This window comes from Garra rufa, chromosome 20, assembly GCF_049309525.1.
Source record: "Garra rufa chromosome 20, GarRuf1.0, whole genome shotgun sequence".
In the NCBI taxonomy this organism is placed as follows: domain Eukaryota; kingdom Metazoa; phylum Chordata; class Actinopteri; order Cypriniformes; family Cyprinidae; genus Garra; species Garra rufa.
The window spans coordinates 16,612,534-16,635,970 of record NC_133380.1 but is presented as its reverse complement, the minus strand read 5'-3'; the positions used below and the strand labels follow the sequence as shown (position 1 = coordinate 16,635,970).

General features: G+C 36.8%; 1 protein-coding gene and 1 long non-coding RNA gene across 2 annotated transcripts; one reads left to right on the top strand and one right to left on the bottom strand.

Annotated features, from left to right (window-relative positions):
* The first annotated feature begins 343 nt into the window (after positions 1-343).
* Positions 344-2,330, top strand: LOC141293257 (uncharacterized). Its single transcript, XR_012340693.1, has 2 exons — positions 344-1,316; positions 1,390-2,330. It is a non-coding gene; the product is annotated as an uncharacterized lncRNA (long non-coding RNA).
* A 98-nt stretch (positions 2,331-2,428) lies between these two features.
* Positions 2,429-20,979, bottom strand: LOC141293251 (bromodomain and PHD finger-containing protein 3-like). The gene is made up of 13 exons (XM_073825286.1): positions 20,712-20,979; positions 13,639-15,179; positions 9,439-9,592; positions 8,973-9,104; positions 8,697-8,825; positions 7,431-7,743; positions 6,972-7,244; positions 5,788-6,348; positions 5,597-5,675; positions 5,185-5,270; positions 5,022-5,107; positions 3,754-3,908; positions 2,429-3,664 (listed from the first exon to the last, which is right to left on the bottom strand). Exons 2-13 carry the CDS (start codon positions 15,129-15,131, stop codon positions 3,481-3,483), a joined length of 3,645 nt encoding a protein of 1,214 aa, XP_073681387.1. The 5' UTR covers positions 15,132-15,179; positions 20,712-20,979; the 3' UTR covers positions 2,429-3,480.
* Between the last annotated feature and the right edge of the window lie 2,458 nt (positions 20,980-23,437).

Below are 23,437 nucleotides of genomic sequence, written 5' to 3'. Positions count from 1 at the left end.
CACCCTTAGATTCCAGATTTTCAAATAGATGTATCTCAGCCAAATATTGTCCTATCCTAACAAACTATACATCAATAGAAAGCTTATTTATTGAGCTTTCATATGATGTATATATCTCAGTTTTGTAAAATTTTACCTTATGACTGGTTTTGTGGTCCAGGGTCACATATGTGTGTATGTATGTGTGTGTGTGTGTGTGTATATATATGTATATATATATATATATATATATATATATATATATATATATATATATATATAATTTATATAAACGCAGAATTAATAAATTATTTGTATATATTTACATAGAATATAAAATATGAATATAAATGTTACGCAAAAACTTTTTATTTTGTATGTGATTAATCACGATGAATCATTGCCCAGCACTAATTTAATTCTAACAAATAAGTTATTGCTAAAAACTAACCAAAATTTTTTATTATTTGCTTATTTCCGCACAGGAGAGACTTGGTGTTGTTTTCAAACGGCTATAATGCATCAGCTATCAGTGAACATTTGTTGAAAAATATCAGGATATTGGCAAAAATACAATATTGTGCATGCCTTTTTATAAACCTATGCGAGCACAGGAGAATACATCAATATCTTTCTCAATATGTTAACTGTTCATCACGATTAAAAAAAAAAAAGCCTGAAACCCTCACTGTGTCTTTACACATTTTAATGTACACATATTCAAGAAATGACAGCGGCCGTAACATATCTGTTGTAAAGAAATGGCCTATTAATAAAAATAAGGGCACGTTTGAGTAAAATGTTGTTTAGTCAATATTAAACAAGGATTAGATTGCACAGTAAAATGTTAAAACAATCGTCAGACTGTTGGCACTGTCTGCAGTCATTTTATATAATGCGTAATGCACGTTAGCTGGTATGTATTTTAAGTTTTAATAAAACCATATGATCACTTGATTTTGATACTTAATAGCAATTATTATTGCCTCATTGCTATTATATATGTATTTTAAGTCATTTTATGGTTCACTTGGGTCTTTTTTAATACAAAAAAACTATAATTATCCAAGTACTCGATTAATCATCAGAATAATCGACTAATTACTCGATTACCAAAATAATTCTTAGTAACATCCCTATTTAATTGAATTTCTCATTCCAGGTCACAAGTAAATTTGAGCTGTATACGTGCTTCAGCCCCCTTGTCACGAAAACCTGTGCCATCAACGCCATCACTAAACTCCTGCGCTGGATCAAGAAAGAGGAAGACCGTCTGTTTATCCGATACCCTCCGAAATACTCAACCACCCCCAACCCTAGTAAAAGCTCTAAAGGAGGTAAGTCCATCCGAAAATCTGATTATAACTTCTTGGTCCTCTTTCATCCACTAACTTTGTTTTGATGTTTCAGATGCACACTGATCAGACTGACCCGCTGCGATCCGACTGCATCTCTGCATTCAAACCTAACTTAGTTTAATAACACAGTGGACATGATTCAATCAAAATATTCCAGTCTACTGTGGGTTAGTAAGTTATGTAAAGCTGCTGTTTTTGTTTGTTGACCATTTGGACACAAGTTGGACTGAATCTGATTTTATATGTGGAGAGAAAACAAACTCTTATTCCAAAAAGATTTGGAGCTTTACGTAGCAAAAAGCCCAATAAAATATGGATTTTTCCTTCTCAACAGAATAAGGAACAATTATTGAGGCTATAACTGGATTTTTTTACTTTGTAGTAAAATATTTATGGTCAGTTAATTGCATATCATTTAGAAAATGTTTTGAAGGTCAAAGTTGGTGTCCCATTGTTTTAATGATGGTCTTTCTGACAAAGTCTCTAATTCAGCATGGCTGCTCGAGCTGTGCGTCGTCACACTGCGTCTTTGTTCATTGTACTTGTGATGTATTCTTTTAGAGGTTTCCTTTGACTTTTTGTCTTATGCGGTTTTGTATTTGAAACCAAACAGACCAAACCTTGCTTCATTTTAATGAATGAAAATAACATATCAATATCATAAGTTTGTCCTTTGCTATGGAATTATTGTTCTTTCATTTCTGTCTTAGGTTACTGCACAGCACAGCATGTGTGGTTTACTGTTGTAAATATTTGTTTGTTTCCTGTTTGACATGCCATTTATGAATTATGACAGTTATTGCTCTGGCATGTGCACTATGACGTCATATCAAAGATCAAGAAAACCATATGATAAAAAATATGTTGGGCATAACAGGAAAATCTTCAATGTATGATATTTGGAGAACTACAAACATTTTTTTCTGGAGAAACATTTGTATTCAAGAGGGGTAATATATTGGTGCTGTAATAAATCTAAGGTTGCTCAAAGTACATCTTGTATTTTGAAATCTTATTTACTGACGTGAAGGCTAAATTTAGTGTTAGGGATGAACTGGAGTTCAACTTGTAAACACACACGACAAATGGGGAACCATCAGCTCAACAGTGTTTTTATTTCTCATTTGAGAAAATACTGTTTCAGACATTTTTTTCGTTTGGTACTATTAGCTTTTCACAGGCTTTAAAAAACACATTACCTCTTTTACTCTGCGTACATGATCTAAAGAGACTACATAGTATTTTACTCTATAATGTTCTCTCACTGTAGACCACTAAGGAACAATTGCATTGAAGCAGTAATGCTTTCTGAACCATATAAAGCTCTACAGAGCTGTTAAATTAAACCTTCTCAATTACTATTAAATAACTTTTTCCATAACCACTCCAAATAAATTAAAATTACATGTACAAAGTTTGTCATTAATTTACATTTCAGACTTTAAAAACACATCTGTGCATATTTTCTACATACATGCATTTATATTTACACAGTGATCTCCACCCACAATTACAAGCTTGTCAACAAACCTTTCTTTAAAATGAACGGCACATATTAACTTAAAAAGGACACAAACGGGTGCAAGGTGTAAGTAGTCCCAAAGAAATTCATATTTTCATTCAGTGGCATCTCACAGTAGGTTAAAACCGCCATGGTAGAAGCTGGAATCGGATCAAGATGAAAAGCATATATGAACAAACTAGAATGATTAACCAGTAGCTCTTTTTTGCACATCCTCAGACTCAGTCCAGAAATGTATCCAAGTAAACAGTTGCACTCTAGTTCAAAGTTCCAGAAGCGTACTGCCCGGACACCCTGGCGCATTGGCAACATAAGTGAAACTATCACCTCACATTCAATAAAACTGCCAAAAATGGAACGAGTGGCAAAACATCAACAACAGAAATAAGTGCAAATACAAGTGAATTTAAAACATTCATAGAAATCTTGGTTAAATGAGAATGTTAAAAGTTAATAAAACCTGGTTTAGTTTTTTTTATGGAGGGTAGGAAAACAAGACAGCAGATTTACTTAAAAAAGAGCTTATGTATCTGCCATTCACTGATAAAACATCTGAATGTTATGAACGTACCTTCATTGGTATCTTACAGTCAGTTTAGACAAACATTTAATACAAGTTCTTTATATAAAATTTGAGGGGTTAAAGGTTGAGTTTTCCTTCACGTGGCTTAGGTGTGTCATCGCCCTGTCGTACGCCATGTGCACTGACTTCCGCACATTGGGTTTCTTGCCCTCCATCAGACGCAGTCTGTCTACAGTGTCGTCAATGCCCATGTGATGGAGCTTGTCCAATGGCAGCCACTGCCTGTTTGTCAATTAACAATAAAACGATTATATGAATGGGCTTTAAACTCGACTTGAAATGCGTTTCATAAAATGCATGTTTCACCTTACCAGGTTCGTTTTGTATCAAAAAACAGCACGAGAAAGAGTTTCTCCTTGGTTTCCTCATGTCTGCGTTTACCCAGATCTAAAACGTCTGCAGGAGGCACTGGGATGGGAATGCCGTTGTGAAGAATTCCTTCCCGGGGCATATTAGGATTGACAATCTGTTGAAAACCATCATCATTTTAGGCTAGGACAGGCTGGATATACTAAAGCATATATACAAGTGTCAAAAGTTTACATACATCGTATGTTACAAAATAGTAATTGTTTCAGCAAAATAAGAAGGTTCATACAAAATGCATGTTATTTTTAAGATTTTTTTTGATATTTCACATAAAAGACAACTCCACAAGAGAAAATAATAGTTACATTTATAAAAATGACCCTGTTCAAAAGTTTACACACACTTGATTCTTAAAACTGTGTTGTTACTTGAATGATCCACAACAGTTTTTTTTTGTGATGCGAGTCCCTTGTTTATACTGAACAGTTAAACTGTTTGCTGTTCTTTAGAAAAATCCTTTAGGTCACACAGATTCTTTAGTTTTTAAGCATTTGAACCCTTTCCAACAATGACGGTATGATTTTGAGATCCATCTTTTCACACTGAGAACAACTGAGCAACTATTACAGAAGGTTCAAACGCTCACAGATGCTCCAGAAGACCTGGGGGTGAAAACTTTTTGAATAGCAAGATCAGGGTACATTTAACTCTTTTTTTTTTTCTGGGAAACATGCAAGTATCTTCTGTAGATTCTGAAGGGCAGTACTAAATGAAAAAATATGATATTTAGGCGAAATACACATCTCCATTCTGTTCAAAAGTTTACACTCCTGGCTCTTAATTCATCGTTTTTCCTTAAGGAGCTTCAGTGAGCTTTTAAACCTTCTGTAATAGTTGCATATGAGTACCTCAGTTGTCCTCAGTGTGAAAAGATGGATCTCATAAACATACAGTCAGTGCTGGAAAGGGTTTAAATACACAAGAATTTGTGGGACCTGAAGGATTTCTCTGGAGAACAGCAGGCAGTTTAACTGTTCAGGAAAAAAAAACAGCTGTGGATCGTTCAGGTAACAACACAATATTAAGTGTATGTAAACTTTTGAACAGGGTTATGTGAAATATGTTATTCAGGTCAGTACTAAATAAAAAATAACATGCTTTTTGTATGATCCCTCTTATTTTGGTAAAATAATTAACATTTAGCAGAATCTACATGGTGTATGTAAACTTTTGACCTCAACTGTATATATTCAACACCATATATCCTTACCATTGCAGGGTACGAGGGGTATCCGCGACATTTTGCCCAAACCAAGGTAAGAGGTTCCATCTCATCATTCTGAGAAGCTTCTTTGCCTACACAAGTGAAGAAAATGATAGTTAAGCAAAACAAATAAAAAAACAATATAGTTTGAGGTCTTTGTTGTACTCACTTGCATTAGAAACTCCATTCTCCTCTTCACCAACAGGAACTTTGCTTAGAGCTGGTTTCCCACGACTGCGTTTCGGTGGTGAGGAACTGGAGAAAATATTAGAAGACATGTGTTTTTAAAGAGCTAGTTCACACCAAAATGAAAATTCTGTCAGTAATTACTCACCCTCATGTCGTTCCAAACCAGTAAGACCTTCATTCATTTTCAGAACACAAATTAAGATATTTTTGATGAAACCTGAGAGCTTTCTGACACTATATACTATAGACAGCAATGCAACTGACATGTTCAAGGTTTTGGACAACATGAGGGTGAGTAATTACTGACAGAATTGAACTATCCCTTTAATGCCAAATCTAAACAGGGACCCAAATTAAAGCACTCGGTTTAGAGCACTGACAGCATCCATTACCTGTGTGTTGGGAAGATGGGAGTGCAGCTTTCTGAATCCGAAGAGTTGCCGCTGTGTCTCTTGAGACCATTTGTGATGCCTAAATAAAGAGCATTAGAGCACTTTAGCATATTAAACACATCGTAGTGAACAGCACTTAAATTACTGGTCAATAAAGTTGAGTAATCGCCTTAGTAAAGATATTCCAGTACCGTTCTCTTCAGGTGGATAGTGGGCTTTTTCTCCTTCGCCATCCGAGCATGTACTCAGTCCTCTGGATCTCAGCTGGTGAAGGGACGGAGGGGGCGATTTTGGAGCTGGTGATGCTGACAGTAATTTGGCTGGTGTTGTCTGCTCCGGCGACGCATCATTTTCAGCTTTGCTGACTCCATTTTGCAATAAAACAGGCTTGTCCTTTGTCTGTCTGGTTCCATTTTTAGCTTTCTTGAAGAGGATTGACGTCCGACGACCCACACCAATCTTGGGCGAGTCAGATGAGCTCTCTGTGGAGGAAACCCTGATCACTGCATCGTCCTGAGCTCTGGGGTTCTGCTCTTTTGTGTGGAAATTCTCGTCTTCTTCTAAAGTCTGATTGTGATTTTCTTTCTGGCCTCTTTCTTTTCCTTTTGCCCTCTGTTTTCGCTTGCCGGGTTTATTTGGCTGTGCTGGAGTGGTGGTCCGTCCTGTCTCAAGGCAGAACATAGGCGGGTTTGGGGGAGCATCTCCAGGTAAAGGAGAAGAGGCCGGAGAAGTAGATGCTGATTTCTTTAGGTCTGGAATAAAATGAATGATTAACTTAAAGTTACACATAATTCATAAAGTTCAAATTAAAAACAATTATTATCCATCACTTGACACACAAAAGTAGATTATGAGAGTAAACTATTAAAGTCTTCTGTTAAAATTTTAATAAAGTAAGTCAAATTTAATCTAAATATTAAATGAAAAACCTAAAATTACAAACTAAACTGGAAACTAACTGAAAAACTAAGTTGAAGTACAATTACTCAAACTAAGCTAAATAAAATAAGTAAAGCTTAAAAATAAAATTTAAAAGAAAATATAAAGAATAAACGCTGATCCAAAATATTAACAAATACTGCAATATTATATAAATATAAAAACAACACTGAAAGGAAAATTTGGCAAATAAAAGGTCAAAGCAAAAAGTATGAATTTACAAATATGAAAAGCAGTTGCAATTATCTTTATATTTTGGTCTTCCATAAAATACAGACTTTGGTGGAAAACTCCATAATCCATCATATATTTTACTTTCCTGAAAATTATATAGTATAAAAAATTCTACAGCACACAATTCTGTAAATAGCAGAAATTTTCAGCCATTTATTTGCACATCCTCTGGACATGATTTACCTTCTTTACTTTGCATTACCTGTGTTGGAGGTTATGTAATCCATCTTCTCCTCGCCCTTTTCGTCTTTGCACTTCTCCTGTTTAATTTTCCCATTCAGCTTTCGTGAGTTGCGATCCTGGTGGCTGATCTTGTGACGGAGGCTGTTAATTTCTCTGCGCAGCAGGCGCATGCGTTTTGTGCGACCTCCGCTGGTGCGCATAGACGCCACCAGATCCAGTTTGTCTAGCAGGGTTTTCAGTTGGTCCTCAGGACACATGTGCACACGATTTTCAGGGTCCAAGAGCAAGTCAACTGTAAATCGTTTGATAGACAGAAAAACATGATTTATATTTAGGCATCATGGACTACATTTAAGGTATTTCTGGTCCTTTTTTGAAGCTTTAACATGACATGAAGGTAAGCAGATAATGACAGAATTGTCATTTTTTTTAAAGTTTAATCATGTAATTTTAAAGGCAAGCAGACATAAATGTTCACCTTCATCGCACCAGGAGACTGTGGCGTTGTGTGTGCTGGGCTTTTCTGGCAGGTGCATGCCTGTGCTGGGATCAAGGCCTATGCTAAGAGCCTGAAGTTGGGCGTGTCTCAGAATAGCACCACCCACCTCTCGAAGTTGCATGGCAGCTTTGTGGAACACTGTGTCGTTGGAGTTGTACCTCAGACAGTTGGATATCATGAGATTGAAATCACTTTCCAAGTCAGCCACCGATGAGTATTTCTGAGCCTCCATCTTGTCATGCATCGTCGAGAAGTCCATCGGCTCAGAAACAAACTCCAGATAGTCTGGAACCTGGGACAACATTAAAGAGGACACAGGAAAAAAAGGATTTTCCTTCCTCTCTTAAAATAAAAAGGTCAGCCTACGTAGACACACTTTAATGTTCACAGGAAGTCCACCCAGACCGTGCAAACTCCAAACAGAAACCATTTAGAAACCATCATAGTAATGACCTCACAATGAGCTAATTAAGTGTACATAACAATGCCATTAAAAAAACAATTATACCATATATCTTATATCTTAAATCTTCTAAATTTAAAGTGAACCCTGGGAATTAAGACTTGTATGGCTAATTTGTGGCTATAATTATGGCTTTATGAAATATGTCGTAGAAAACCTATGAAAGATTTGCGGAAGAAAAAAAAAAATCCACATCATTTTATACATATTTTGGACTATTATTTGGCCATTATTTCGACTAAGTAACATGGTTGCACTAGTGAGCTACCTGTTGCCATTTTTACCACAACACAACTCTGAAAATAAAATACTAATACGATGCCACATTGTGTGGTTTTTGGTTGTAATTTTCAGTCGAAAAGGATGTAAACATGCAACGCTTGTCATGACGCCACAGCCACTGAAGGAGTTTCTCAGCACGGATTTCACTCGACACCCAAGGACGTTTAAACTCCATGTGGAAAAATATTAAAATAAGAAATCGATGGTGTGGCATTTGGTTTAAGCCTATGCTTGTATAGTAGCTGTGGTCATTGTATGAATATTTTATTTTTCTAAGTTGTTGCGGTAAAAATAGCAACAGGTAACGCTAGTAGCTCAACTTCACATCATCAGGGCTCCTTATGATCAAAAATATGTAAAAAACGATGTGGATTTTTTTAATAATGTAAATCTTTCATGGGTTTTCTACTACATATTACTACAAGAGACATCATTACGTTATATTAGGCTTACCCCAGGGTTCTTTTTAAAGTAAACAAAAATGTTTGTTATTTCCTCACCTCCTTCAAATTGACTGGTGAGGTGAAAATATGATCAGTGTCTTTCTCCTGCAGCTGTTCCAGTGTAGAGCGCAAAAACACCATTGCAGGGGTGAGCTGCAGCTCCAGCGCAGCCTGCTGAAGTTTCATCTTACGAGAGAAGAGAGCCAAATTAAATCGATGCTGTGAATTAGTAATTACCTCAGGCCTGCTCTGGCAATAAGTGATGGTTTGCAGAGAACGGGGCCTTGAGAATGTAACAAAAGAACATTACAGATATGAAGGGATCTGTGTCACCTGTTCTCTTTTAAGTCTCTCCCTCTTTCTTATGAGCTCAATAAGAAGTCGAGCTTTTTCCAGGTCCTGACGAAGCTTCTGCCAGTACTTCAGCTCTTCTCGGACAGCCTGCAACTTTGCATCTGGCTCTCTCTAAAAAAAGATTAAAGAAAAAATCTGTAATTGCAATGCACATACAAGCAATCTTAGGTTTTCAACACTCAATAAGTGAAACGTTTGTCCTATGCAGACATTTTCTGCTCTGATTTTGGGAGGAAAAGATTTGAAAACATGATGAAATTAGCCATAATATTTAACAAACAGGAAAAAAAAGGGAAAGTGTGAACGACGAGTGCTGCAAATTTGGAAATCGGCAACGCTTTCTGCTGGCACAGATTCTGTGTGGGCTTGGCTGTTAACAGTTGGAGTACACATTATTTACACCCTTTACTGTCAATAAAAGCATAATGTGTTACAGCACACTAACCTGCTCAGACTTTTGAGCCTGTAGATGAGAATGCAGCCGGCGGATGAGTGGCACTCCATTACGAGAGTGACGCTTTAGCAGCCAGTAATTGTGGAGCCTCTGCATAAACTGATTTTTCCTTTCAACAGAAACCCCTGTGCAAATCTTGTTGAGTCTGTTTAAAAATATATGATAAACTGTTAAATTCCACATGAAACAACCTATTTTTCTTCTAAAATCTTCTAAAATTAGTGTTCAAGGGTTAGTTCATCCAAAAATGAAACTTCTGTCATTAATTTCTCACCCTCATGTCGTTCTAAACCCATAAGACGGTCAATCATTTTTGGAACACAAATAAAGGTGTTTTTAATGAAATCTAAGAGGTTTCTGACCCTGCATAGACAGCAACACAACTGACACGTTCAGAAAGTGCTCAGAAAGTGAGCAAGGACATCATTAAAATTGTCCATGTAACATTCGTAGTTCAACCGTAATGTTATGAACCTATAAGAAAACTTTGTGTGCAAAAAAGATTCAAAAATACAATTTCATTCAATAATTTCTTCTTTTCCGTGTCAGTATTTGACGCACGTTCACAACAGTACCACAATATATTTATACTGTAATAATATTTCACATCAGTAATATTTAACTAATGTCACATGGACTATTTTAACAATGTTTTACTACTTTTCTAGGCCTTGAACATAGTAGGTGTGTTGCTGTCAATGCAGGGTCAGAAAGCTCTTGGATTTAATCCAAAATTTGTGTTCTAAAGAAGAACAATGGACTTATGTGATGGAACAACATTAGGGTGAGTAATGACAGAATTTTAAATTTGGGTGAACTATTCCTTTTAATACTAGAATGTACTAGAATACTTAAATGTGCTTGTCAAGGACTTTGAAACACATCTGGGAGCCAATTTTGAGAATGCCTTTTCTAACAGGATGAAAAGGCTGAAGGTCAAGTTCATCTTAGTGTATCCCAACAGTAATGTTTAAAGTATATATGTGACCCTGGACCACAAAACCAGTCTTAAGTCGCTGGGGTATATTTGTAGCAATAGCCATAAATACACTGAATGGGTCAAAATTATTGATTTTTCTTTTATGCCAAAAATCATTAGGAAATTGAGTAAAGATCATGTTCCATGAAGATTTTTTGCAAAATTCCTACTATAAATATATCAAAATGTCATTTTTGATTAGTAATATGCATTGTTAAGAACTTAATTTGGAGAACTTTAAAGGTGATTTTCTCAGTATTTTTTTTTTTGCACCCTCAGATTCCAGATCTTCAAATAGATGCATCTCGGCCAAATATTGCCCTATCCTAACAAACCATATATCAATAGAAAGCTTATTTATTGAACTTTCATATGATGCATACATCTCAATTTTGTAAAATTTAACCTTATGACTGGTTTTGCGGTCCAGGGTCACATATTTGTTTGCCATTATTTCCATAACACTTATTTCACCAATTAAAAGCTTAGGGTCAGCAAGTTTTTTATGTTTTGAAAGTCATCTCATGCAAGTAAAAAATAATAATACTGTAAAACATTATTACAATATAAAATACTCATTAATGACAAAGCTGAATTTTCATCAGTCTTTACTCAAATCTTCAGTGTCACATGATCCTGGTTTAGTGCTCAGGAAACATATCTTATTATTATCAATGTAGAAAACGTTTTTTTTTTCAGGAAACCATAACACATTTTTTTCAGCATTGGTGTATGGAATATACGCTAACACTTTAGTATAGGGACCAGTTCTCAATGTTAACTAGTTGCTAATTAGCATGCATATTACTAGCATATTGGCCATTTATTAGTACTTATAAGCACATATTCTGCATGACCATATTCTATATTCTTAATCTTACCCAAGACCTAAACTTAACAACTACCTTACTAACTACTGAAGCGTAGTTCACCCAAAAATGAGTTATATTAAAAATGGTTCTGGCTCCTTCAAGCGTGGTTGTTTCTCTTCATCAGTCCAAAACAAGTCAAATCCATGAGTGCATCCATCCATAATAAAAAGTGCCTTACACAGCTCCGGGGGTGAATAAAGGCCTCCTGCAGTGAATCGACGCGTTTTGTTAGAAAATTATCCATATTTAAAACGTAATAATCAGTTTAATCTAGCTTGCACTAACTATTGTACATGGAAGCAGCTCCGGGTAGATGACGTAAGAGGTTGACGTAGCGCATGCGCCTGCGAGTCTGGTGAAAACCAAAGTTTGTTTACAGGAGCAAAGGAAGCAATGTTTCCTGACTTTAGAGGAAAACCAGTCTCCTCTTGGCTTACATCGAAATCCTTAGACATTCTTCTTTTCAAATCCTCATTTCATCCGTGACCGTTATTTTGTTTTTATCTCTCCACTGCACGTTCGCGTTCGTCACTTCTGAGGGGCAAATGCGCAACGTCCACGCCCTACGTCTTCCGCCCAGAGCTGCTTCTGTGTACAACAGTGAGTGCAAGCTAGATTAAAGTGATTATTACATTTTTAATTCACTACAGGAGGTCTTTATTCACCCCTCAGAGCAGTGTGAGGCACTTTTTATTATGGATAGATACGCTTTATTAAACCTGTTTTAGACTGATGAAGAGAAACAACCACCCATTGCATTATACAGCTTGACGGAGCCAGAACAATTTTTAATATAACTCTGATTGCATTCGTCTGAAAGAAGGAAGTCATATACACGTAGGATGCATTAAGGGTAAGTAAATGATATGCTTTAAGTTTTTTATATCTATGGATTTTTTAAATCGTGATGACTTGGTTAAATTGATCTGTCTGCTGCTGGCCGCTTGATCGTTACTTTAAAAAACAAAAACTTAAATTTAACAAAAAAAAAAAAAGTGTTCCAAATATATTTCTAAATTAACTTTACACTTATTTTAGTTTATTTAGGTTATAATCACTTTGCTATTAAAAACAGCAGCTGTGCAATGGGGAAGAGAAAGAGAAAAAAGACCGGTTCCAGTCGGACTCGAGTCAGTAATTCTGATGAGCTGTCGGACAAGGTCTGGGCGAGGTTTTAGGCATTTTTGCAACGAATGTTTGTTTAATAGCCTATTCAACGTTCTTATTTAGGCTAGTTTCATATTTGTAGGCTGCTTGTTTACTGACGGAAGTGCTCAAATAAACACGCACATTTGTTAATAATGTTTGAGCCTCATTTATTTTGGGTTGCAAAAAAATATACATATGTATTTTATATATAGGCTTATATACTGCCCTCCAAAGGCAAAGAGCAGTAACTATGCGAACACTGAAACTGCGAAAAATGCCTTTAAAGTTTTTACACCAGCTAGTCAAACATGTTGACACTCTTGTTTCTCTGAATGTTTCTCTGAAACGGGACAAAACTGAACCAGGAGACTTTGCCACAAGACAAAACAGTTGTCACAAAGTCCATTTTAAGCCTTAACTCAATTTTGACCAAATGTGTAGTTACTGCGATTTGCCTTTGGAGGGCAGTATACACAAACGTTATATATAATGTATATATATTTATTTATAAATAATTTAGATGTAAATAATTTATTTATATATAAACACCGCGCCATTTTTTTTCTTTCTTCTTTTATTTAAATAGCCTACCCTTTACGGTGTCAGTAATTACTGTGCTGCTAATTTCTGATTTGGGAGTGATTTGTTTGTTAAAGAATGTTAGGCTACCTTATTAAAAGTATTGCTCTTAACAGACCTGTGTGTTTTGTATCACTATTCTAAACGTGTTTTGTGTCCATATTGCACCAAAATGCAACACTGCACTCCCTTGGGTCCACAACAAAAATCGTTTGGATGAACTGTTCTCGACATAATAAAAATGCAAACAGAAAGACATAAAGAGATTCCTGCCTTTATTAGAGAGAAGAATATGTTCAGCCCCTCCCACCGAAGCTTCGAATATGTCGGCTTCGAAGCTCAAAAAATGGTATTCGGACCGGCCCTAGTAAATAATGGGCTTATTTTCATTTTTGTGTGAACTAACCCTTTAATAAGCAGTAATTAGGAATTTATTGAGGCAAAAGTCATAGTTAATAGTAGGAACTGGACCTTTAAACAACATTCACAAGAATTGAGTCACTTCCACACTGACTAAAGATAAGGTGAAGATAAGGTTCTTCTACATGCTCACAGTAAAGTAACATTAAAAGACCAGACATAACAGACAAAAGACCAGACGAAAACATTTACCTAAAGGACGGTATCTGCGGCACCAGCAGGAGCGGTACTCCAGACTTCCGCGAGGTCCCTGCCGGATTCTTCTGTGTTTTCTTCTGCTGTGCAGCTGAACCTTTTTTCCGCCCACTCTGGTTTTGCTGCAGCGGAGGGCCTAACGTGTACGACCTCTGACCTCGGTTACCCCTGCCTCCAACCAACCCGTTGTCTTCATCTCCCTGCGTGCCTGCTCCAGGAGGCGAGTGGTTCTCGCAATAAGCAGTCTTCTTCACAGTAAAAGTAGTACCGTTGGTGCCGGTCTCCCGCACAGGGTCGATTTTCATATATAGACCAGCTCTCTGAGCACAAGTGACATGAAACGCCCTGTAGCAGTTCGCTTTGTGGCACTGAATAGATGCCCCCCTGCCTTTGAGTTTGCACAGGTAACAGGTGAGCTTCCATCGCGCTGTAGGAATGTTTTTCACTCCCTCCACGGGCTCCAGGAACACAGTGTTGGCAAAGCACACTTCAGGGATCCAGATGGCACAGATGACGTGGGCCCAACTTCCGTCACTGGTTTGCTTGAACGCACCTCCACGATTTGGGCAGAGGACGCAATCGACAGGGCGCGAGGGAGACTGCAGACAGCGCCTGCACAGCCACTGGCCCTCAGGGATGTAAGGCACCCCGTAACATTCCTGGTGCACGGCTAGGTTGCAGATGTCACAGAACAGGATGACGTTGCTGTTGAGACACTCGTCATCGAGGCAAACGCAACAGTAGGCGTCCTCGTCAATGGTGCTCTGGGACAGCGTCTGGCTGCGGGACTCCAAAATGGACTCTCGCTCAAGTCGGTCAATTAGTAACTCGAACGTATCAGGTGGGACCGAAGCATGTCCGTCGGACACACGTTTTTGATTGACCATCTCTAGCCAAGCCATGTCCTCCTCGTCCATGTCATACTCCGCTTCATTGTCCAGCTCCTCCCCAGACTTCTCTATATAGCGATAATAAGCCACAGGAAGAGGGGGAGCCTCTGAAGCCATGAAAGTGTCCACCTTACGAAACGTAGGCTTAGGCAAAGGGGTTTGGATATGGGCGACCTGGTTTTGCATGCTATACTGAGAGCTTGATTTCTTTTTGGCTGCGTGTTTGCCATCTTTCCGCTTGCTTTTAGAAGCGGCTGGTTTGTTTCCCTGTCTCTGCTCGCTGTTTTCTTTGTTACTGTTGCACTCTGTCAGATCTTGAGCCAGCATCTCGTCCTCTGTTACCACAGAGAGCTGGTCGCAGATGTTGATCCGGTGGAGCCGTCCTTCAAGCTCAATCTCCACCATTTTCTGAGCTTGTGCATATGTGAGTGTGTCTCTGGTTGTAGAGAAGCTCAGTCTGTGTGGGGAAGGTGGACAGAGTAGAGAGTCCGTGTCGGCATGGCTGGATGGACCAACCTGGTCCTGATCCTCTCCTCTGACTATTCCTCTCCCAAAGCCTCCAGCCCTGGACTGGCCAACTCGTTTTCTTAACTTCCTCATCGGAGTTGTCCGCTATATAAGTGTTAAAATATGAATGGACATAAATACCTGCAAAAACAGAAATGTATATGTTACAATATAAATATTGAGGTGATATTGCCGGAAAAAAAAAAAAACTTAAGGCAAGACACTACATATCATTTTTTAGATTTCAGGCTACTGCTCAAAACATCAAAACACTTAACTCTTAAGTAGCACAGGTGTATTTGTAGCAATATCTAAAAATACACTGTATATGGGGGATTGTGCGATATATATCGTTTGCGATAATATCATAATTGTTGTTTTAACGATGTGCGATTTGACATTATCAAGTATATTGCAAAAAACAAACAAAACACTCCGACAGAGTGCACGCATAACGTTACATTACGTGATAAAGTCTAGTAAGTACGCATTTAGAGAGTGTTCTTTCACCACACGATTCAGTGTATTAAAATGCATTTAGAATGATCACATAATTCAAGATATGGGACAGAAAATTTATATATTTATATAATATAATTTTTTCCTTCAAAAACCAGCATGACTACAAATGTGATATTATTAATATTAATATTAAAAGACTTACGTTTTAGACAGCATATTTCCTGTTTTTGCTCAATTTCGTCAACAAAAATCATTCCAAACACAGCCACAGTCATAAATATAAATAATATCTATGGCCACAGTACTCTTTAGCATCTCTGAGCAACATGACGGTGTTTCGTTCCTGAATGAATTAACCGTTTAAATTATTCAGTTGAATCGCAATGACTCCCTTATTAACAGTGATTTGCTGACACCTACTGGCAGTTTTAATTTCACATTCAAAGTATGTCCACTTTTAAAATAATTTCAAATATAGCTGCATTACATGTATAAATACATCTAAATGCTGCTTCATATGCAACTTATGCAAAGATGAATTTTGTTGATACTGATTTGTTTGGTAACGGCCTACATGTATTATTATTAAAACTGACTGATTAAATGTAAGAATTTGACTCAAAAGATGACGTACACTTTTAGAAAAATGGCTTTATAAAGGTAAAAATGTCAATAAAAGGTAAAAATCAATTTAAACTTGTTGGAAAAGAATCTTTACTGCTGTGAACTGACCACACAGAATATGAAGAATATCATAAACTTTAGGAGTCAGCACAATAACACACAAAGCAAAATGTAGTTTAGTTATTGTTATCGATCAAATCCCAGAAAATATCGATGTTTTTTTTTGTCAATATCGCTCACCCCATGTATATGTCAAAATTATTGAATTTCTTTTATGCCAAAAATTATTTGGATTAGGGCTGCAACTAACGATTATTTTAATAATCGATTAATCTGTCGATTATTTTTTCGATTAATCGATGAATCGGATTTAAAAAACAAAAACCAAGAAAGGGATTAATTTACAATCCTTCATTCAAAAACAGAACTAAAATCTTTAGAAAGTGCACGAACATGTTGCTCCTTGAACTGTTATAATAATAATAATAATAATAAAATAAAATAAAAATGGACTAACAGAAAAAAACATACACATGTATGCTTTACATCTGCCAAATATATAGACTCTTTTTTAATAAATAAACTAACTAAATAAACTATAAAAATACTATCCGTCAAGACAGCGGCTTCCTGTGGTGTACATGATGCATTTCCCATCAAGAAGCCTCTCAAATTAAATTCCTCAGTGCGCATTAAAAAAGTCAAGTGACTTTGCACGCTGGAACGGGATAACTTGACTAACTTTCTGCTACATTCATTCTGCCATGTAATGGCGGTGTTTAGTGTCCTGCCATCAGCAGCGACCAGCTGGAACAGTTCCGCATTCAAATGCACGCAAAACTGGCCTCAAAGCCCCAGCAAAAGTAATTACCATGAATGTGTCAGGGCAAAAATTAAGAAAATATTCGAATTACTAATTAATAAACTAGTATTTTCTGATTCAGTGTTGCAAAGATTAAGTTGACGATCCTGCCATCTGCTCATTAATGCCTAATGCATCTTTATGAATGCGTCTCCATGTCCTGCAAAGCGCGCTTCTCTCCGCACAAACTTTGGATTTATATTGATTGAATAATTAAACTAATATTGTGATATGTTTTAAGTTTTTTATATCAATGGATTTTAATTTAAATCGCGATGACTTGAGCAGGCTATTGATCGGTCTGCCGCTGTTTGGTCATAACTTTAAAAAACAAAAACTTGAATTTAACAAACAAAAAGTGTTCCAAATATATCTCTAAATTAACTTTATAAACTAAAGAAACGAAAATAAATGTAATCACTTTGCTATTAAAAACAGCAGCTGTGTAATGAGGAAGAGAAAGAGAAAAAAAGACAGTCGGACTGGAAATTCTGTCGGCCAAAAATTGATGAGCTGTTGGACATTTTTACAAGGAATGTTTGTTTAATAGCCTATATAATATTCTTAGGCTACTTTCTTAATTAAATATATTATTTCTTTGATTTATTTTAGCGTGTTTAGGCTGCTTGTTCGCTGACTGAAGTGTATATATAAAAAACAACGTGCCACCGTCACAGCCCTATTCAAAACTGAGACGATTTCACCTCAGCAGAGCTCCTCTTTCTCCATGCGGTTGTGGTATGTTTTCGACACATTATACAGACAGACAGTCTTAAAAAAACTATAGAAGTAGTTTTCTCCATCTCCACTTACCAACGACCGTACAGCAGCTGTTTTGCGATCGCACATTGGCTGCTGTGAAAGTAGGTAGAATGTAGAAACGGTGCTTTATGCTCAAATGTTCCAGTTTTGCGCATAAGTTAAATTCGCATTTTTTGATGGAAACACAGCTTATGAGGCGCCGAACTCTGCTGGCATCAGTGCAGGAGAGAGACCGAATGTGTCCACTCCGCTCTGTGCTCAATTTTTTTTTTTTTTATATATATATATATAATAACCAAATGTCTCTGCGTCGCGCGACACAACGAATCGATTATGAAATTCGTTGCCAACTCTTTTAGTAATCGATTTTTATCGATTTTATCGATTCGTTGTTGCAGCCCTAATTTGGATATTAAGTGGATATAATGTTCAATGAAGATATTTTGTAAATTTCCTACCTTCCTATTTATCGTAAATAAATGCATTGCTAAAAACCTCATTTGGACAACTTTAAATGTGATTTTTTTCAATATTAGTTTCCATTGTTATGCTGATGACACTCAACTATATATTTCAACAAGACCAGATGAAACTTCTAACTTAGCAAAGTTAACAGAGTGTGTTAAAAATGTGAAAGACTGGATGACCAATAATTTTCTACTGTTAAATTCAGATAAGACTGAGATATTACTTATTGGACCAAAAAAAGAGTACACAGAATCTCTTAAACTACAACTTGCAACTAGACGGATGTACTGTTGTTTCCTCTACAGTCAAAAATCTGGGTGTTATATTAGACAGCAACCTGTCTTTTGAAAATCATATTTCCTATGTTACTAAAACAGCATTCTTCCATCTTAGAAACATTGCTAAGCTACGGAACATGTTACCTGTTTCTGATGCAGAAAAGTTAGTTCATGCATTTATGACGTCTAGACTGGACTATTGTAATGCACTACTAGGTGGTTGTCCTGCTTCTTCAATAAATAAGCTACAGGTAGTCCAAAATGCAGCTGCTAGAGTCCTTACCAGATCAAGAAAATATGATCATATTACCCCAGTTTTACAGTCTCTACACTGGCTACCTATTAGGTTCCGTATCACTTACAAAATAATACTTCTTACCTATAAGGCCCTTAATGGTTTAGCTCCTGCATACCTAACTAGTCTCCTACTACGCTACAATCCCTCACGCTCCCTAAGGTCGCAAAACTCTGGACTTTTAGTAGTACCTAGGATAGCAAAGTCCACTAAAGGAGGGAGAGCCTTTTCTCATTTGGCTCCCAAACTCTGGAATAGCCTTCCTGATAACGTTCGGGGTTCAGACACACTCTCTGTGTTTAAATCTAGATTAAAGACTCATCTCTTTAGCCAAGCATTCACATAATGTATCTCATAACGTTGTACTTCAGTTACATCTGATCAAATGCACATTAATATTCTTCAGCTTGGGCTAAACACATCATTTTTGTTTGGTTGGAAGTTGGAACAGCAGCTACGCTAATTATTTCTCTATTTGTTTCTCTGTTTCTGCCACGGGATTTCCATCCCATGGTAACTAGGATTTACACAAGATTCAGTCTGGATTCAGAAGAAGAGATGATGCCGACCCCTCAGAGGACCGCAGATGATGCCAGCCTTGAAACAACATACAGCACTACATAATTTTCTTACAAGTTTGATCACAGCACATAATCATTGCAATTAGTGTTCATCATCTGTTCGATTACACAGTTACTGATTTTAACATTTATATCATATGTACATCGACTTGACATACAGTATTCACCACTAAATACTAAAATTACTAAATATATTGTAGTAGCCTAAACTTTTGTACAGCGCTTTGCAACGATTCGTATTGTGAAAAGCGCTATACAAATAAACTTGAATTGAATTGAATATTTCGATTTTTTTTGTTGTTGCAAGGATGCTTTAAATTGATCAGGCATTTATAATGTTGCAGAAGATTTGAAAAAAAATCTACTCAGCTGTTTTCAACATTATAATAATAAATGTTTTTTTTTTGCAGCAAATAAGAATATTAGAATGATTTCTGAAGGATCATGTGACTGGAGCTAAACATGCAGCTATGAAATCGTAGGAATAAATTATATTTTAAAATATATTCAAATACAAAGCAGCTATTTTAAACAGTAAAAATATTTCACAATTTTACTGTTTTTGCTGTACTTTGAATAAAATAAATGCAGGCTTGGTGAGCAGAAGAGACTTAAAAACCGTTTTTTATTAGCAATGATAGGGGTGTTAACATCAGGACATAATAAAAGATAAACTGGCAAACGTAGCAGCTGCTCTGCTCACTAATGGTGTGTCTGCTGTAACTTAGAAAGTAGAAGTAAATGCTTTATTGTAAACAACAATCATCCTATAACTATTAAAATGAGCAGACACACATTGACAGCACGCATGTCACTCCATTTGAAACAGGAAATAAATATATATCAGGCGAGCCAATAGGGTGCTTTGCGCATATCACGTGATTAATTCGAACCAATCACCGGGCAGACCTTCAACGTTTCCTCGACCCAGTTGACGTAGTTCGGTTGCAGAGCGCTAAATACCAATCCTGAAGCGAGACAGACGAGTCAGCCATTTTAGAAGGGCTGATGGACAGTCTCAACCTTGATTGTTTTTCCTGATAACAAACTCTGACGGTCTAATATGTCTTATTTACACTTGACCAACCAAACGACAAATAAGTGCATATAATGCTATAGCTGTTTGCAAGTTGTTTGCATGCAATGCCGCGTGCGTATCTGCAACGAAAAAGCACTTGTGTGTTATGAAGCGCCGTGTTCAGTCAGCAAAGCAGCTAGTAAATGAGCGCCTTTCAGTGCTGGAGCCATATTTAGAGAGTGCAAGCGAGCAACCGCAGCGCTGCCTGCCCCCGCGATATTACTGTTTATAGAAAGCAGTGCAGAATAAATCAGCAAACTTACTCTTTTATCGATCGCTCTAAACGACAGAGAATGCCGGTCATATCCAGGGGCGACAGCGTCCTCTTCTGTAGCGAGACGGGCTTCCTCAACCCACCATTGATGAGACTTCCCACAAAAACGTTTCTAAACACACATCCCGGCTGTTTAGACAACACTATCACCTTGACACGGTGCGCGAGTGTTTCAAATAGGCGCCTGACATTATTGTAGAGTGTATCGTGTGCATTGAACGTTGGTTTGTAATTAAATTGGCAAGAAAAATACGCCCCTTTAGAAAAAAAGGCGAATTCTCGGCGTTGGGTTTGCACTTGGCGCGCGCATCATGCGCACTGGTCTGTCATTGGTCGAAATGCTCATCGTGAGGCCATGGAGTCTTGCTGAAGCCAGTAGAGACCGCGAGCGAGGAGAAAAGCAACACGACAGACTTCCCTGATATGTTTGCGCGCATAGACTCCATGTTCACAAGCTACAAAAAACGCCCGTGTACTGTATGGCTTGACGATGGTCGACATAGTTAACATGAATTATTACCGTCAACACCATCATCATGTTTTAAACCTAATTTAGTCTATTCTATTTTCCTCTGAATATAAAGACCATCTTTTAATGGTACATTATAAGTGTTTTTTTATGTCCACATTTATTATTATTCTATTTTGTAATAAAATAATCTCAAATTGTTTTAAACAACCTGAGATTAATATATCTTTCTTTTTTCTTCTGATTATATAAATATACCAGGGTTGGAAATGAACGAGGGCTTGTGACAAAAATGCCCCATAGATTTAAGGCAAAGGGGCAAAAAATGCCTTTGCACATTTAAACAATGCATAAAGGCTATCGCGATTAAAGGGTTGATGACATTTGCCTTGATCTTTTGGTATATAAGAAGTCTTTGTGCCATTAAAGCATCCTGCAAGTTTCATAGCTTAAGGTGTCCTCCTCATTACAAACAAGCATTTATTTAATTAAGCTCCAAAAACAGCTCCTTTTGGATCCAATGGGGCAAGGTGAGGTCACCTAGCCCCAGTCGTTTCCATAAACTCCGCCTACAGAGCAAGACATCAACATAGGCCCCGCCCACCAACTTTATTAACATTTTAAGTAAACCTCAAGGAACATATTAAAATAATTTTTAAAAATCCATGTCATGACCCATTTAAAGGCATCACATATGGATATGTTCCTTGAGGTTTACTTATAATGTTACAAAAGTTTTTTCACACAAAAAAATAAATATGTGGGAAAACTATTATTTTCAACCTGCCCCTTTACTTATTCACTAGTATTTGTTATTTATTAACATTATTTCCAGTCAAAGCATTATGAAATCATTTACTTACAGTTTGTGATGCAGCTGCAGTCAGATCTAGTACCACTTCATCTTTCAACAAATGTTTCTCCATGACACTGTCTCGTTTACAAAACAAAATGCGCCAATCAATCCTTTAACACGATCCGGAATGCCATTAAAAATAAACTGACCACGTGTTCCTAAGGCTGGGATCCTTCTGATATCTGTACAAAGATGCGAACGAGCTGCTTAAACCAAATGTGTCAAAACGAATGCTCTTTCACTTATCTTGACCAATTTACGACAGACTTAAGTGCGTGGACTGTGTCAGAAAGCGAATGCGCATTTGTGTACCAATCCAGTGTAGACAAGATAGCGGCGGCGATTGTAATTTCTATTTCTATTAGACACTCGCATTCAGCGTGTCAGCCGTTAAGCAACTGAACGCCAAAGGGCGGGGCCTATGGTAAGAAGATGACTATTTGTTGACAACTTGCTCTGGAGGCAGTGTTTATGCAAATATTTGTGCCCGGGTGATGTGAACTTGCACCTCAGATCCAAACAAGCTGTTTTTGGAGGTTGATTAAATAAATGCTTTGTTTATAACAGGTTGAATTAACTGAAATTTTTTTGCATAACTAGACTACACTAACGTCATGGACCAACATGTTTGTCTGTGAAGCGAGAATGTGACGCGAAATGCAGACACAAATCAAAAAACGTTTTTATATTGTTTCCTGTATCCATATTATTATTACCATATTATACATTATTATTACAATATAAGGAGAAATAATCAACAATAAAGATTTTTGTCATAATCACATAAACAATCAGATTTTAAACAGTTGTTATTGATTGAAGTAATTTGAGTAAATAAAAATTCCCCTCATGAAAAATGCAAATATTTCCCCTTTAAGGGAAAAGTTGTTCTGACCCTAATGACTACTATATTTTAATGTACTCACTGTATATGTGATTTTTGTCCATTTTATGCTTTATTATTTTTCCCAGATACATTGGTGTTGGAGGTCCAGTAGTTGTTATAACCATGGTTACTATAATAAACCACGGTAACCACAAATTAACCATAGTTTTGCTACACTAACCATAGTTTAACCATGGTATTTGTAGTAAAACTGTAGTAATCTGATTAAAAAAACACTTTTACTATAATAAAACCATGTTAATTTTCGTAAGGGCTTTTCTTGTAGTTTCTTAAAAGTGGCTTTAGGGCAAGATGACTCAGTGGTCATCTTGTGTTCACCTTCAGTAACTGCTATGAAAATTAACCATGGTTTTATTATAGTACTAGTGTAGTGTTAAACTGTGGTTAGAATACCAAAAACATACTTTGTAGTTAGCATGATTTAGCTATAGTAATGTTTTTTTTGTTTTGTTTTGTTTTTTTTTTGTAGTAAAACTGTGGTTA

What these genes read in the sequence shown, in the direction of transcription:
- LOC141293251 (XM_073825286.1), bottom strand. Translation starts at nt 15,131, where the DNA reads ATGAGGAAGTTAAGAAAACGAGTTGGCCAGTCCAGGGCTGGAGGCTTT. An exon ending in AGAGACTTAAAAGAGAACAG is followed by an intron (nt 8,826 to 8,972) that starts GTGACACAGATC and finishes TTCTCTCGTAAG; the next exon opens with ATGAAACTTCAGCAGGCTGC. An exon ending in AGTCTCCTGGTGCGATGAAG is followed by an intron (nt 7,245 to 7,430) that starts GTGAACATTTAT and finishes AACGATTTACAG; the next exon opens with TTGACTTGCTCTTGGACCCT.